Source organism: Vidua chalybeata, chromosome Z, assembly GCF_026979565.1.
Source record: "Vidua chalybeata isolate OUT-0048 chromosome Z, bVidCha1 merged haplotype, whole genome shotgun sequence".
Classification (NCBI taxonomy): domain Eukaryota; kingdom Metazoa; phylum Chordata; class Aves; order Passeriformes; family Viduidae; genus Vidua; species Vidua chalybeata.
In genome coordinates, this window is record NC_071570.1 from 8,543,668 (window position 1) to 8,560,771 (window position 17,104).

A 17,104-nucleotide genomic window follows, 5' to 3' on the forward strand; every position below is an offset into this window, starting at 1 on the left:
CAACATAAGCATTCAGCCCTGCATCCAACCTTATCCCTGAATCTGTCAAGTGCCCACTGTAAGATTTGGAGAGTAAGACCAGATTTTGCTGTAAAAGGTTTTGACTTTCCTGACCTCCACCAAATAGAAGTAATGTAAAATATAGAAAATATCTTTGTTACTAATCTGGGAGAAAGATCAGGTTTGGTTTTATGGCTGATTATATTTAGTGACAAACATATAAGCAAATAGGTGACCAAACTCCATCTGGAATATTATTTCCAAGACTGTCCACCCACATAGGAAGGATATTATTTGCCTTGGAGACTTCTTTCTAGAATTCTAGAATTTCTAGAACCTGAGTCATGAAGGCAAATTTGAACTACTGCTTTTTGCTTTTTTTTTTTTTTTTCCCCTAGATATGAGAGTAAAAGTTGTTAAAAGTGTATGTCCAGGATTCATAAGAAAACATTTATCACGGTGAAAACAATATGTACCATTTAATTTTAAAAACTGCCTGAAGTCTCAGGATTTTCTTTGGCTTTTGAGTCCTGAGAACTCAGTGGACTGGACTGGAACGATACGTGTGGGACATAATGTGTGCTGCACAAGATTCCTCACATAGGTTCTTCAGTGTGCCAAAGACCTTAAGTAAGCCACCAATATTTATGAGCAAGCAGGTCTTCAAGCTTATTGCTGGATCTCATGTCTGACATTTCCAGTAGCATGCCAACTGTCTCTGCATGTCTGTTATCCACTGGCAAGTGGAAGCATGGGAAAAAAAACCCCGTGATTGTGCAGCCTCCAGGTGGAGGCAGTGGTTGATCTCTTGCAGTCGGGTTGCTTTTGAATCCCCGTGTCTGTCACAGTGGATTGTCTGTCACACACTCCATAGTCTGTTACTTTTAACAAGGATGCATAGGCTAGATATTAGAAATAGGAAAGGAAGGGGGGTAAACCAATGTGAGTAAAGGTTAGTAGACTTTTCATATTAAATAATCCAGGGAGATAGATGGAAATGGATTCAAGGCATTTAGATTTTATTGTAGAGGAACATTATGGGTACATGTTATAAAACACTGAGGGCTGAGATAAACAAAAAATACTCTGAATTTGCTTTCTGTTAGGTTTGCTTTACTCCAGAGGGCTATCTCTGTTGACATATAAATACAGGATGACAGAGTAATGTACCAAGATAATGTTGGTGAGGACTATACTATTTCAGTAAGTGTTTAACAGAATGAAATCATGAATCATTTATGTTCCGGAACTAGGATTTAATAAAGAAAATTTTCTGTTGTCTCCATAATTTTTATTTCTGAAAGAAAGAAAGGGAAAAAAAAAAAAAAGAAGAGAGATGGAGATACAAACCTTCTGTGAGGATAAAAAAGAGGAAGGTACATATCTCACACCTCATCAAACGTGTGCATTCAAACCCGTTCTGGGTTGACAACTGGATTTCTTGCTGGCCGTGTGCCACCTTTTAGAACGGAAACAGGGGACAAACCAGCACCAGGCTCTCCACAGCATCTCCGCTCACTGGGAGAGAGTGTGGGGCGCGGGGACGGGGGGCCGCGGGCGCGGATCGCCCCGGGACTGAGCTTCTCCAGAGAGCGTCCCCGCTTCTGCGCAGCACTTCAAGCGCTGCCGGCTCAGAGGCGAGGGCGGAGATGAAGCAACGCCACCGAAATCCTTCTGCCTTGACGGCCACGAAGGCCGGCGGACAAACCCTGGCGCCCGCGCAGCCCAGGGCTAGGCGGCGCCCCGGCTGGGCCGCCGGCGGGCTCCTTTCCCCTTGCCATTTCTCTCCTCCTCGCCCTTTTACGATTATCGCCGCTGCTTTCCGCGAGTGACGGCACCCGCAGCGCGATCCGCCGGCGGATCGCCCTCGCGAGCGCGGCTCCCGCGTGCTTGTCCGACGGCGCGGAGACGGCGGGTGCGAGGGCTCGGCTCCCACAGGCCGCGCAGACACACGCCCGTAACGCCGGGCACCGCGGCGGGAGCCGAGGCGGCGGCGCGGGGCGAGGGGGCGGCGCTCGGGCCCCGCCGCGCCGGAGCGGAGGCGCCGCGCCCCGGCGGGCGGAGGCTGCGCGGGGCGAGCGCCCCCCCTGCGCGCTGCCGCCGCGCCGGTTACGTAAGCGCGGGCGCCCCCCGCGCCGCCGCCCCCCCCCCCCCCCGCCCCCGCCGGCGGTTATGCAATCGCAGCACACAGACCTACTGTACCGCGCGCCGCCCCGCGCCCCGCCCCGCCCCGCCCCCGGGCGCTCCCATTGGCCGGCTCCCCTCGGCGCCCGGCGCCCATTGGCTGGTCGCGGCCGCCAGTCACGGCGCGGCGCGGCCGGCATGCGGGCTATGAGCGCCGCGCCGCGCAGCCCTGACCTACTAACACACATCCCTCCGCGCCGCCGCCGCCGCGCGCTCCCGCCCGCCGCTCCGCCGCCGCCCGCACGGCGCGGCACCGCACCGCACCGCACCGCGCCCGCTCCGCACCGCCGCCCGCCCGCCTAGCCCGAGGACCGGCGCGGGGCGAGGAATGCTCGGCGCTCCGCGGTGCGCTGCAGGTAGGAAGGAAGGCGCGCGTACAAAGTTGGGGTGCCCGCCCGGTGCTTCGCTCTAGCTTCGGGCGGGGGTCGGCCCTTGCTTAAGGGGAGCCCAGCCAGCTCCGGCCGCCGCCGGGCGGGGAAGGGTCCGTCGGCGGCCCCGCTCTGGGCGGCTCGGCGGAGGGGTGGTGGCGCGGGAGGCAGCCCGGGAGATGCCGGCCGACTGCTCTCGCTGTCGGGGCGTGCCCGTTCCTGGCGTGCCGTGCCGCGCTGCCCCCCGCGCGTCTTCGCAGCGAGCCCCGGGCAGCGCCGCCGGAGCGGCTGCCCCGCGTTGCATAATATGCCGGCGGGGAGCGGAGCTGCCGCGGCGGATGCCGTGCGGGGCGGAGGACTGGGTCCCGGGCAGCGCCAGCCACGAAACCACCGGGAGCTGCTGCCGGAGCCCGCCGGCCAGACCCAGTCCTCTCTCGGGCGGCGTAGGGGCATGTTGCCCGCGGGCAGTCGGGATCAATGGCAGCGGCCCGGGACCGGGGCTGCGCTTGTCTCAGCCAGCATTTTCGTCACTTTTTGTCGCTGTTTTTTAGGCGCTGCGGGACCGATCGCATAATAGTTCCTGGAAATGTTGCATTATGTAACCACAAAATATGCTGGCGGCGGGGCTGGGAAAAGGGAGCTAATTATGCGATTTTATAATCTGCCTACAAAGAAACTAGGACAATCTCGCCCCGAAAAAAAAAAAAGCCCCCTAAACCCGTAACTGTAACAGGTTTTGTTAAAGTGTGTTTATTAGGGCAAGTACACAACTGGGTAAGTGGGGAGGCGAGGCGCGCTCGCCGGCTGCGTGCCGGGTGCCTTAAAACGAGATTTGTGTTGGGTCTATATTTAGCCCCTTCGCGTTTTAGCAATTGTGGCTTCATGTGCTATTTCTGGTCTTTTCTCCAGAGCCGTGCGTGTGTAAGACGTTCGAGGCATTTGCTCGGATTTTTAACTCTACGCCTTCGGAGGCGTTTTAGATCAGGCTGTATTTATTTTTTAGGGAAGGCGTTTCGCCCAGACGCCGTGGCATCTCTCCGGTACGGGCTTTCAGTGGGAAAAAAATAATGAAAAATAATTTTTAAAAAAACCGACCGAACAAAACATCAGACCAAAACAAACCAAACGGGAACGGCTTAATTTAAGGAAGAAAGGCGTTTACGGGAGATCCTCAGCCGCGCTAGAGGGGAGAGGAAGAGCCGTCCCGGCCGTGCCCTGACGGCCGCGGCGAGCTGGGGACCAGGTGCCGCCGGCCGCCGTGGGGCAGCGGAGCCGGGCTCCGGGGGCGGCCGCCGGCAGTAGGTCAGTGTGACAGATCCGATGGGCGGTGGAGCGGAGCGGGTGCGCGGAGCCCGACGAGTTCTCCGCGCCCATCTTCTCCTCCCAGAGGCTCGCGGGGGTCGCCGCTGCCTCCCTTCCCCGGCGGCCGGCGGGGCGCGGCGGCGGCGGGCGAGCGAGGGCTGGGGGCGCTGGCGCTCCCCCTCAGCCCTTTGTTCTGGGCTGGGGCGGCGGCGGCGGCGGGGGGGCCAGCGGGCTGATAGCGCGGGGCCGAGCGGGCCGGGGCCATGCGCCGCCGGTCACGTAGGGGGCCGCGGGGCCGAGCCGGGCCGCCTTTGTGGCGGGCGCGCTGCGGGGCCGAGCGGCGCAGGGGCGGCGGACGCCGTCTCCCCGCCGCTCGGCCCCGCACCGCGCCCCGCGGAGCGTCCCCACCCCGCTGCCCATCACCCCCCTAGTCCCACCGTCGCCTGCAGGCAGGGATCGCCAGACAAAGGCCCTCGCAGGTAGGCACGAGATTAGCGTTTTCTTTCGTTTCTTACGTAACGAACGACAACAACACCATAAAGGGAGGGGGGAGGGAGAAATCATCATTGCCTAATTCTGTAATTTTTTCCCCAAGTCAGTTCGGCGTCGCAGTGGCTGTGTGTTTTGTATTCTGGGGCCAGCTTGTGCTGTGTCCTCGATAGGAGCATAGCTTGAAAGTTGCTGACGATAACTTGCCTTTCAAGATGAGGTGATTTTAATTTTTTAATTTTTTTTTTTAATTTTTAATTACTAAAACGGTTCTCCAATACGTGAAACCAACATCACTGTGCTTCTGACCAAAAACCTTCCAACCGAGTACCCCAGCCACAGGCTTTATGTTCGTTGTACCTGCTATAGGAAGTAGCAGCAAAGTATTTTAAAAATGTAATATTCTTGGTAACTGCATGAACTTTTTTGCTACTTGATTGTTGGGGCCAAGTACAGCCTTGACAGTGAGGCTTTTTTGTAGTTACTGTTTTGTTAAAAACAACCCCCTTTTTTTTTTTTTTTTGTTGTCCTTGTAACTTGAATGATTGCACTTAGTTTCGTTATGTTTGCTCCAGTGTGTATGTAACCTACTTTGAGTTATCTTTGCCCTCCTCAGTAATTAATTAAATCCAGAGCCTCGTTTGAAATATTGCTCTGTGCATTGCTTTTATGGACCTTATTCAATCAAAATGTTGACTTTGATGGGAAACTCGAATGAATAAGGATTTGGTGTTTTGGCCCAAAAACCTGATTTAAACCAATAAGTTCAAGGACTGTTGAATAAGGATCATTAATAACATTGGCACTAACAGTTATTGTTACATTACAGATGTCTTTGACTGTTAAAATGCTAATAAGCTTTAGAATAATCTGCCTCCACTTTCATTTACTTTATATTTTTAATTCGTGCTCCAAAGGACTCTTAACTAGCTTTCAAAATATCCAGCTTCCTGAATTTGCATCCAAAGCCTCAAGTTTCTGCTGTTTTGGTGGGGGTTGTTTTGCATTTTGTTTTGAGGTCTGGGGAGGGGATTTTTTTGTTTGTTAGTTTTTGTTTTTAAGAAACTGATGTGAAGGTGTCAAGAAGCTAAGAATCTTCCCATGGGCAGTATGAACTTACATGACCTCCAAACAGCTTGTTTCATCTTAAGAAGGAACAGTATTTGCCTTGCTTTAGATGAAATTTATAGAACATGCATTCTTTCTATTGCAGTAGAGTCAAAAGAGAGTCTGAGAAAGATATCAGCACCATGCTGGTTTTTTCCAATCCTTTATCTTGAAATAAAACTCTTAAATAAAATAAACCTTTAACTCATTTTAAATTGACTTATTTTAACAAATAGTTATGCAAACTACACTTATGCAATAGTTTTTTTCCAGACGGCAATCTCGCTGCTGTTATAACATCACTGTGATGCAATAATATGAACAATAAAATCCTCTGTTTGAGTCTTATTACACACTGTTAAGCAATGTATCTGACTCATCAGCTTAATTGACTCTTCTAGGTGACCTTGCCATGATCATTACAGCCAGTTATGCGATATAAATGTGCTTAGGCTATGTAATAGAAAAAAAATGCAAATAGATGGCCAATTCCTGCAGTCCAATCTAAAAGAAAATGACAATTGATTTCCGTTTTAGTATTTTACAGTATTAAAGCATTACCTTACAGAATTTGAAAATATTTTTTTAGTAGCTACATGATAATGTAACTGCCTAATACTGATGGTAAGCATGACTGTTAAAACAAGATTGTGTAAACAAGGGAATAGTTGGTCTTGACTAAAAATGTGGTAGAAGCAAAGTTATTAAGAAATTATATTATATGGTAGATCTGAAATAAATCTAAAGCCACCTTAGATACCCTGCATTTTTTCCTAATTCACTTGTTGAATTGGTCCATGTCCAAAATAACATAATATGAGACTGAATTTTGTGACAGATATTAAATATATATTCTATTAGGAAAAATGTCTTATTTAAGACCTGGCTTTTTTCCTTTTCTCGAGTTGCTCCACCTTGGTGTAATTTTCAGTCTGTCCTGCAGTATTTGAATAATTAACCAGTTTTTGCTATAGAGGTGTCTGCACAACAGCTGACAATATAGATGCCAGTGCTGCAAGACTTCTCTTTGCAAGTGAAATGCAACCCAACAAAGAAAATAATGCTCAGCATGGGCAGTGGTCTGGACCATCTCACAGAATTGGAGCTCTAAAGATTGCTGTTTCTCTGCTCTCTCTGCTGTGAGTGGTAGATAACAACAATTTACAGTCAGCATTTATTTTATATATTTACTTCAGTTGTTATATAACAAGATGCATGTTTAGAGCATCAGCTGGGATTAATTGACATAATTCTGCTGCCTTTAAATAGAGCCATATAAATTTAGGTCAGCTGAAGGTCTGGTCCATGGTTGGCATTTTAAGAACACAGATCAATAATAGAAAGCTATATGTTGTCAGAATAATTAATATTTGATTTTGTGGACTTATTTTTAATGGTTTGTAACTAAGGGAAACCTGAAATTGTATTTCCAGAACATGGTTGCTATTAAGTTATAGCTTTTCACAGTCTAGTTCTTCCTGCTGTCAAGTAGCTATTGAAATGAAAAACATTCTGTCATAGATGGTACTGTAACTTCAGTAACAGTTGCTGCTATTGAGGCATTATTAAAATACTGGAAAGTGATACGGTATTATTAAATTGCATATTTACATGTGTATACGATATATATATTATATATATGGAATTAAATATTTACCCAAGATATATTCCTTCTCAGTTTTACATTTTTTCCTGGTGCTATCAGTAATATTCTTAGTTCTTGTTTTTTACCATTTTAACCAGATCAATAAATAGCTTGTTTTAGGAAACATGAACTGATCTGGCAGAATCATACTGTCCTCACAAGGAAATGAAAGAAAATGTGGGGCAAATTGGCACTTGTTAAGCTTCACTGACCTTTTCTGAACAGCTACCCTTAACATATGTTTTCTGCTCTCCAAATAGAAATTTTATTTCTGTAATTTACCTTTGGTAAGCAGGCTGTACTTTAATGAGTTAATTTGTAGTTCTTAAGATAAACTGTAACTAAAGTAATTTTTCCAACAAAGAAAGCCTTTTGTAAAAATTACATATGACATCAGCTTTCTGGGTACAACATAGAGTTGGGTAATATGAATTTGCAATAGTATTTCAAGTTCCATTATAATCTTACTTATTTTTTCCTTACATTTGATTGAACAGTGTCATAATAAATGATTTCTGATGAGCCCGATGGAATATATTTTGTGGACATATTCCATTTTTTTCCTTCAATAATATGATCAACATTTTAGCAAAAGTGGGTCAGCTTGTACAAAGTTATCATCATCAGTGTTCCACTGACCTAATTACACATTGGTCCTGAAACAGTAAGCACTTAAGATGTTCATGAAGTTGTAGGAAAAGGAAACTGCGTACAGGATCAATACTTGTGCATTGCTTCATGCTGTTGTAACACATTCGTGGTCCTTATGCATGTTACTATGTAACAGCAGAAATTGGTGGCAATATTAATGTTGTAAATGCTTTTCCCCTTTGTGACTGTGAATAACCTGTCTGTCATAGCATAAAATGCAGTCACCTAAGTTTTATCAAAAAGTTTTAACTTCATTTGTTCTGTGTTGTCTAGACCCTCTGGCCCACAGATCTATCCCAGGGCTATCACTGTTTCAGTGTTTCCAGCATTAAAGCTTTTCTTCAACAGGAACATGAACCCACAAACTGTTTTAGGTAAAAGGCAAGAAAAAGTATGTTGGAGGACTTCAGTGGAGATTGGAAATATTCTGGATTTCTGAATTATGATAGATAGTGATAATGATAGGTGCAGAGTTTCACGGCAAAATTTTTGTCTGTGGAAAGCAGTAGAAGTAGAGTATCTCCAACATTTTTCAGCAGTGTTTAGGGAGGCTGTGCATACACCACCTGAGCTTAAACTCAGTCCTATGTGTGTGATGAGAATTATATATTTTCTGTACCTTATCAAAGTATTGAGATAGATAGCATCTGGTTTTGGAATACGTTGAAGATAAAGTGCAAAATACGTCTTTCAGTTTTCCAAAATTTGGAATGGAAACTGGCAACTTTTGAATCTATGAACAATTTCTATAGCAGCTCATCTGGTATGTAGCCAGATTTTCAAAATTGATAAACTGGGGCAGAATGGTGGCAGTAATATAATTAAAGATACCTATGCAAAACATGGACAACATCAACTAAAAAAAAAAAAGCAGAGACATTAAGATGAGCACAATTGTTTTTGCAAGTGTGCCATATAGTGGTGGTGATGATAGAGGCATGTTTTTTTTCCTAGAACAAAAGAAGCTATACACAACTGTTATTTTCTTCCATTTTTAAGGGCTGATATATATTCCTCTTGTAGACACAATGATACAAAACTGAATTGTGTTTGAGCATCCAATGCTAGGAATGGGATTTCATTTAGTGTGATAGAATCACTATCAAAATGCTAGAGCTGTAGAATTAAACAGTCATTTTATCCTAGGATATGTTTGAAAAATTATGCTTGGAAATAGAATGAATTATTTTGCTAAATATAAATGAAAGCATGCAGTTACTCTATGGAGAAGCTTCGGTACATGAGGAGGTTCCCATACATTCTCTAAAGCAGAAATTATTTATGCAATTAAATTACACAGAAGAGAGCAAGCTTGTGGCCTTGTCCTCCAAACTTTGAGACCTCTCAATTATTACAGTGTGAATACGTAAATCCCCAGGATCAGATCTTGAATGTGCCATGTTGTCATTTCAGTGTTTTTTGAAGTCCCATGGATAAATTAATTTTTTGTGATTTCTGTGTGCATAATTTTTTGCTTCAATAGCATGAGTCCTATACAACAGAATCTGGGACTGTATTCTGCTTCTGTTGAAGTCAATGGCAAAATTGCTGGGGGAGCAAATCTGGCTTTGTAATTAAGTTAATAGGGTCGAGTGTTATTACATTGTAGAATTGGCACTCAATGCCATTAACATCAACCAACCAAATGTTGATTTTATAACACTTTATGAGGGAGTGATAAAGCAATTGAAAAATTAATCATAAGGGAAAATATTGGTATTTGAAATGTAGTCAGAGGAATCATTACAGTTCATTAATTTATGTTTAAATACTCATGTTTTCCAATGGAATTATAAAATGCTAGTGAAGTGAAATGGCTGGTTCCATTGAAGGCATGTTGCCATTATCATCAGATGGAATTTAATTTGTTTACAGACTCAGCACTGGGCTGATCCAGGTGAAGAAGTACTACTAAACAAGGGGTTTGACTCCTGTTTGTAAAGCCACAGTTCCAGTTACCATAATAAAAGCACTCAAGGAATACAGAAAGAGTTAAAGATCTTCTGTTGTTCTGTTAATTCGCAAAAGTAAATGGCATTAGGTGTAACTGAATAAATAGCAAACCTGTGTGACTATGTCAGTGGGTTACATGTCTGTCCTGACAGCTTTACTGATGGACTCCGGCAGAGAGAAAAGTTGAATATTGCATGCAAAAACACAGTCATTTTGATACATGCTTAATATTTACTGTGGATTGCATACTACTTACATTCTGTCTGTTTATGCCAGGAACAATGTGTACAGGAGGGAGACTGGCCAAAACAGGAGTTAACAGTGCTACAGTGAGCAGATTGGGCCATTCCAGTGTACAATCTGCAGATGTCCCATGGAACAAGGGACATGAACTCTGCAGCTGGTAGGGCTAAGTTCAGCTCAGTGCCAGTCTTAGGCTTGCGGGAGGATATTTGGACATGCAGTTGAGTTTTTATCTATCAGTATGGTCATATTGATGAACTATGTCATTAGTCTACATTCATTTAGGCAAAAAGCCACAATCCAGAAACTTTTTGCTAATTATTATTACCATTATTAGTATTTTTCCTAGACCATAGTGTTGGACAAACACTGAAGTGGGATAGCTTTGAGCTGGAGACCATACTGATAGACAAGGTCCAAATTCTTATCCTGATACAGTCTTACTCAAGACTAAACATTACTTTTATGGCATGTGGAAATAAAAGATGGGGATATTATAGAGGAAAAAGTATTTCATTTGTGTAGGTATGGTTTTGTTCTTTTAAAGTATCCAATGATTCTATAAGTACTTCCTTGTTTATGCTACCACTTCAACTAAGTGTAGATGTTCTAGGCTATATGGTGCATCTATATATGTGGTAACAATAATGATGACATATGCATATTAGTGTGTGTTTTCTGGGAGAACAAATATTTTGATTTGAGTGTAGCTCTCCGATATTGTTAAATTCAGTAAGAGCTGTGAACTGATAAGGACATGAAATTTCACAAAAGTTGTTTTGAGCACTTTTTGCTCATGTGAGAGTTGGCTGAGATACATACTAAGAGACAAGTGATGATTTCATAGGTATTGAGTACATGATACAATTTCCTGCTGTGTGTCATGGAAGGTGTCTGCGACTGGTACAGGTGAATAGAGTGATTGTAGTGGATCAAGACAATTACGGATCAGTAATTGTGTACTCCCAGTTCTACAGGATAATGAAATGAAATCCCAGAATTCTATTAGTGTAAAATGATGCTACAGTGCTACAGAGACTGAATAATCTACAAATGTGACAAAAGGTCAAGTGGCCTTGTCTTCTGTTTTTTGTTGTTGTTTTAAAGTTTCAGCAATGATTTTTTTAATTGTTGACTTACACTAGGTTTAAAATGGTATACATATTAATTAAATAATTAATTCCCTGAATCAGTGAAATGGGCAAAATGTCTATACACCTACTTCAGCAAATCAAACTGTACTGAAAATTTTGAGAAACAGATGTTGCTTTGCTGTAGTGTTTCTGGTTTGCTGATCCAGCTCCTTCAGTCCTGACAGAAATCTCCCTTTTGACTCCACTTCGAATTTCGGATCAGGGTCTAACTATGTAACTGTTTGTGTATTAGAGGTATGTTTCTTCTTTTCAAACATGACAATTTGTGGTGCTGCTTTTGCACTAAAATATTCGATGCTGTCTTTGGTGTGGTTGGTTTCTAACTATTTTTCATTAGGGTTGTATTATCAAAGACAAATAGTTACATGTTAGTAATTAACCATGGATTTAGGAAATTCTACTTAGTTGTTCTATTAAATGTGTTAATTTTTTCATGACAGAAGAATTGGCATGGTTTGATGGAACAGAACCCAGATTGAAACCTTAGTCTTTATGACCTTGCTTAATTGTTACTACATCACTCATTCCACTTTGTCTTCTGGAAAAGACAAGAGAAACTGACAGAATACAATTCATTAATTCTTTTATAACTTTCTTGACTGATAATGTTAAAATTAGTTTCATCAGTCATTGTAAAAACATTCCCAGTAAATAGAGACATTAATCTGAAGTGGCTGATTTTTTTTTTTTTTTTCTGGTTGTACAGGCAAGAATGATTGCTGACTAGATAGTCAATTCTATAAAAGCACTTGGCATACTACATTCTTTTCAACAGGAACATGATTGACTGTAGAAAATTATATACTGAGAAGCTGTGTATAAGATCAAGACCAAGTGATCTTAATATTTTTGCATTAAAAAGTACGAAATAAAACAAAGGCCAATATAAACTGTTAAGTTCAAATTTAATGATTAAAATGCCTGAAGCTAAAGGTTAAGCTAGTTTTTATTTGTTAATGGTAAGACTTCTGGGTCTAAACTTTTACTTCAATGCAAATGCTGTTTCCTGGAGGTGCACATGCCCCAATGGTATTAAACTTTACTTTGACATACTACAACTATTTGTCAAATGCAATTTTTAAATTAAATGTCATTTCTCTAATGTATTTTTCAATAATGATTTTAATGTTTTCTTTGTAAGATACTAGAAAATTACTTTTTTTGTCAATATTTTTTAGTTAGGTACTTGCCTAAATTATGTGTGCGAACTTGCTACTTTGAATCAATATGATGGATACAAACACTTACATATATATATATATATTTACAGGATTCAAAAGCAGCAATTAAATGCTTAATAGATAAGCATTGGATAATGGTGGTATTTTAAGACAATAGAAAGCACTCCTTCTTCTCTAAATCAGCTTATGTTATTTTTAATCCTTGAGGGACCCAAATATATTGCATTTCTGTCATACACCACAGCTGTTTTCAGAAGAGATGCTTTAATGTGGGACAGGATACTTTGCAGTGCTGCTCATCAACATGCTCCCTGTTCTGCAGTTTAAAGTGTTGGAAAGTTTTAATTTGACCAGTGATGTCATGGAAGGTTCAGTGACAGCATTAGTGTAGGGTCAAAACTCAAATGTTTTTTAATTGATTCTTCCTTGGATCATATAATATTTTAATATTTGTTTTGGAAGCAAATCTGCTACCTCTAGGTGTCATGAAATTTAGAATATCAATAGTTTCAGTGTTGAGCTGTCTTCATATCATAGCAGGTTTAATCAACCAAATTATTGTCTAAAATATTTGTCAATAGCTACTTTTGTATGTTTTGATCCAGCAGTTCCTAAGTAGTAATAAAATTCTCTATTTGTTTCAGGTTTTTAAGAAGATTCCCATTGAATCTGCTAAGAAAACTGGTTCTAGACATACACTTCTCTCTGAGATTATGAAAGAAAATGAAGAATGTGTGTGGATTTAAAATTAATGTATTTATCAAGTTGTGGAGTGAGAAGTACTGGGGAGATAGCTTGCTCTGTTGCTTATTGTAGATCTTCTACAAATTGTTTCTGATGCAGCTGAGAAAAATGCAGACCCTTAAAAAGGAGCACGGACCTGTTGACACAAGTAGCAATGTGGACAAAATCATGGTACTTAAGTCAACCTTAGCAGAAGTATCTGAAGAATTGTCTACAAATGAAGATATACTACTTACTGAAGCAAGTAGTGGAAAGAGCAAATCTTCAGCTTGCCGGAGAAAACGAGAATTCATTCCAGATGAAAAGAAAGATGCTATGTATTGGGAGAAAAGGCGGAAAAATAATGAAGCTGCCAAAAGATCTCGTGAAAAGCGACGACTGAATGACCTTGTCTTAGAGAACAAACTAATTGCACTGGGAGAAGAGAATGCCACTTTGAAGGCAGAGCTGCTTTCATTGAAGTTAAAGTTTGGTTTAATTAGTTCTGCGGCCTATGCCCAAGAGATACAGAAACTCAGTAGCTCAACAACTGTGTATTTTCAAGATTATCAGAGTTCCAAATCAAATATTAACTCATTTGTAGATGAACATGAACCATCTATAGTTGGTAGCAGTTGTATTTCTGTCATTAAACATTCTCCTCAAAGCTCAGTGTCTGATGTATCTGAAACATCAACTGTAGAGCATACCCAACCAAGTCGTATACAAAGCAACTGTAGAAGTCCTGAAAATAAGTTCCAGATTATAAAACAGGAGCCTATTGAATTAGAGAGAGAGCCAAGAGATGACAGAGGTTCATATAAAGCGTCCATATATCCAAACTACATGGGAGCTACCTTTAATGTATACTCACATTCTCCTCCTCTCTTGCAAGTTAATAGGTCCTCCAGTAATTCCCCGAGAACGTCAGAAACTGATGATGGTGTAGTTGGAAAGTCATCTGATGGAGAAGATGAACAGCAGGTTCCTAAGGGTCCAATTCATTCCCCAGTTGAACATAAAAATGTTCATGCAACAGTTAAAGTTCCAGAAGTGAATTCTTCAGCTTTGCCTCACAAACTTCGAATCAAAGCCAAAGCCATGCAAGTTAAAGTGGAAGCAATGGATAATGACTATGATGCAACACAGAAGTTGTCGTCACCCATTGACATGTCCTCAAAAAGACATTTTGAGCTTGAAAAACATGGTGCACAAAACTTGGTGCATTCTTCTCACACTCCTTTCTCGGTTCAAGTGACTAATATCCAAGACTGGTCACTTAAACCAGAACTTTGGCATCAGAAGGAACTCAACGTTAAAATTCAGAGTGGTTGCAAAACTGGAGTTGTTGAAATAAAAGACAATATCTACAATGTCTCTGAGTCAGAGAATCTCTATTTGAAGCAGGGCATAGCAAACTTATCTGCAGAGGTTGCTTCACTTAAAAGACTTATAACTACACAAATCTCTGCATCAGACTCTGGTTAATTTACTACTGAAAAAAGGCTTATTGTTTCAAAGGATGTCATTTGCAGTAGATGAATATGTTTTGTATGATGCTGAATTTTCACTGGACTTGTGATGTCATTTCACTGTAATGTTCGCATAATGTCTGATTGGTGTCTTTTTGTGCACAAATTATTATGAAGACTAGGTTGTGCTATGATCACTATGCCTTGAGTATAGTCAAGTAGCCTGTACAAAGGCTGTATATAGTGGACTTTAATTTCTTTTGTTCTACTACAGAGCGTGCAAGTTACCAGTTACAATAAAATATTGGTGACAAACATAGAACATCTACTCCAGTTCAGTTGATTTTATGAACTTGTAAATAAGTTGTTAATTAAAAACTGGGTTTTTTCTTACACTGTGCTCAACTTCACTTACGTTTTTGGTTTTTGCAGCCTAACAACCAAATTACAATTTACAACATGTGTGATCCTTCTGGCCACCTTTTTCCTTAACACGTTTTTTAGAAGAGAAGTAAAGTGAATATTTATAATTTAAACAGTACCAATTTATAGCCTTAGCCTTCTGTAACTTATTTCTTAGTAGAAATTAACCAAAAGCCCTGCAAATTCTAACCCAGTAACTAATATCAACAGCCTTTTTTTTTCTCCTTCAATCTCAAATGAGACAGTAATGAGTTTCCTGGATGTTTTAGTGTGACAAACAATTTTTCAATATTATTACTTGGTGTTTTAGGTGAAATTAGTTAAGTCAGATTTGTACATCTGCAAAGTTTTCAGAGCCTTGCAGTGGCACAACTGGACAGCGCCATCTCTTTCAAGGGGTGGCTTGCATCTGCAAGGGGTGCAGGCATGGAAAGTCAACCCCTCTTGCATACCAGCATTCTGTCCATGGCAGACCACGGGCCACCTGTACATGAAGTATAAGGCTACTGGATTTGTAAACTCTGAGCTCAGCTAGGTAAATACTTACACAAAGGCTAGGCAATAGCAGTTGCAGAGTTAAAGATCATCTGCTATTTTAGTTCCCAGGATGGGACATAATGCAATTATGCATGAAGTAAGTCTTGCCAGCAATTTGTCCCTGGTTTCAATGGCTTAATTAACTGAACTGGAATACCTTGGCTTGCTAAGGGCATTTTGCAAGAGCGTCTCAGATGTAAAATGGGGACTGTGTGAAGAACTGCACAATCTAGACACTGCTAGCCCTTTACAACTTATGCAGATGATGAGTTCTTCACTGATGACTGGACAGGGCTGTGGTGCTCTTTGTCTTTCAGAAGAGCCATTGAACCATGGAGTCTAGAATTGTATCACATATCCTTGGTTTGGCTTACTAAAATCTTTCATTTTAAAAATAATTCATAAACAGAGCATCAACTTTACAGAGGTTCTTTTCATGATACTTCCCCCTTCTTTTAACGTACTAATAAATCAGACTAACAAATAAGTTTTTCTGAAAAGGCTTTTTATTAATTGCCATACTGTATAATGAATTGAACCTTTCCATAGGCTTAAAATACTAATTAACAAACAATATGTAGGTATTGTTTTTTTTTTAATTAATACTTGACTTGAGTAAGAGAAAGTTTGTCAATTTTTTGGGGATATGAAGAGGAGTCTGAGTCACTCCTGATAGCTCTGAAGCTTGGTCCAGCAGTCAAGGCAATGGCAGAACTCCCTGATGTCAGTAAGGACAGGATTTGATTCTGTGCCTTTTCAGGAACTGATGATTCAGTTGTGTTCTGGGAGGACCTCCGCACAGAAATCACTGGTACTTTCTGAGCTTTTTTGAGCCTTCTAACTGCTGTGCTGTATTTGTGGCATTCAGAGTTGATAAACTGCTATTCTTTTTTCATGCCTTAATAATACAATAGATCCCATAGCTGGGCTCTGTATGTATTTGGTAATTAACATAGATGACATTTCAATGTTACTGAAAATAAGCTCAGGATTATTGCATGAAATGTAAAAATTTGCATTGAATGATGGGGATATGAGACATGAGGCAGTTATGGCTACTGCCTCCTTGCTTGCTAAGTATCTTCTGTAAGCAACAATAAAATTCTTTAAATATTTTGCATATTATTTATCACATGTAATGTGTTCAAGGAGAGGACTTAAAACTCTCAGTGTTGCCATCAGTGTAAGCCTAGATCTATTGGGTTTTTTTCCATTTCTTGTTAGAATTGTTTGTCATAATGGAAGAATGTTGTCCTCTTTCTAGCTCATGATATATTTTGTGTATCTGTTTTGTGCAATTAATACTTAACAGTAATGATGTAGTTAATTTGTTGAAGGATGTCATTGCAAGAAAGTTATAGCATGGAGCTTAGGAGCACAATCAGATGTTATTTATACTCCCTTTATACCTTAGTGTTATGCTTCATTTGAAGAAAGAAATAAATAATTTGTCTTTTGTTCAAAACCAGATCTAACCTACCACATGCTTTTCTATTATGTTCATCATCATAGTCCAACACAGGGGCATTAATTTGGGCTGATGACCGATCTTCCCAAGCTGAAGTTGCTGTTTCTCCATCTAATACTTGGAATGTCTTTCACATACCTATTAAAAATACAAACTGCTAGAGTGTGGGTGGTACATCCAAAGCCCCATTATTGGCTACAGCTG

The 17,104-nt window shown here is 41.4% G+C and overlaps 1 protein-coding gene across 2 annotated transcripts; it reads left to right on the forward strand.

Moving 5' to 3' along the window:
* The first annotated feature begins 2,439 nt into the window (after positions 1–2,439).
* NFIL3 (nuclear factor, interleukin 3 regulated) lies at positions 2,440–16,900 on the forward strand. 2 transcript variants are annotated; one of them, XM_053931541.1, is made up of 2 exons: positions 2,440–2,540; positions 12,922–16,900. In XM_053931541.1, exon 2 carries the CDS (start codon positions 13,115–13,117, stop codon positions 14,486–14,488), a length of 1,374 nt encoding a protein of 457 aa, XP_053787516.1. In that variant the 5' UTR covers positions 2,440–2,540; positions 12,922–13,114; the 3' UTR covers positions 14,489–16,900. The 2 variants fall into 2 exon arrangements, with proteins under 2 accessions (XP_053787516.1, XP_053787517.1); XM_053931542.1 differs by lacking the exon at positions 2,440–2,540 and adding an exon at positions 4,282–4,333.
* The last annotated feature ends 204 nt before the right edge of the window (positions 16,901–17,104 follow it).

What these genes read in the sequence shown, in the direction of transcription:
- NFIL3 (XM_053931541.1), top strand. Translation starts at nt 13,115, where the DNA reads ATGCAGCTGAGAAAAATGCAGACCCTTAAAAAGGAGCACGGACCTGTT.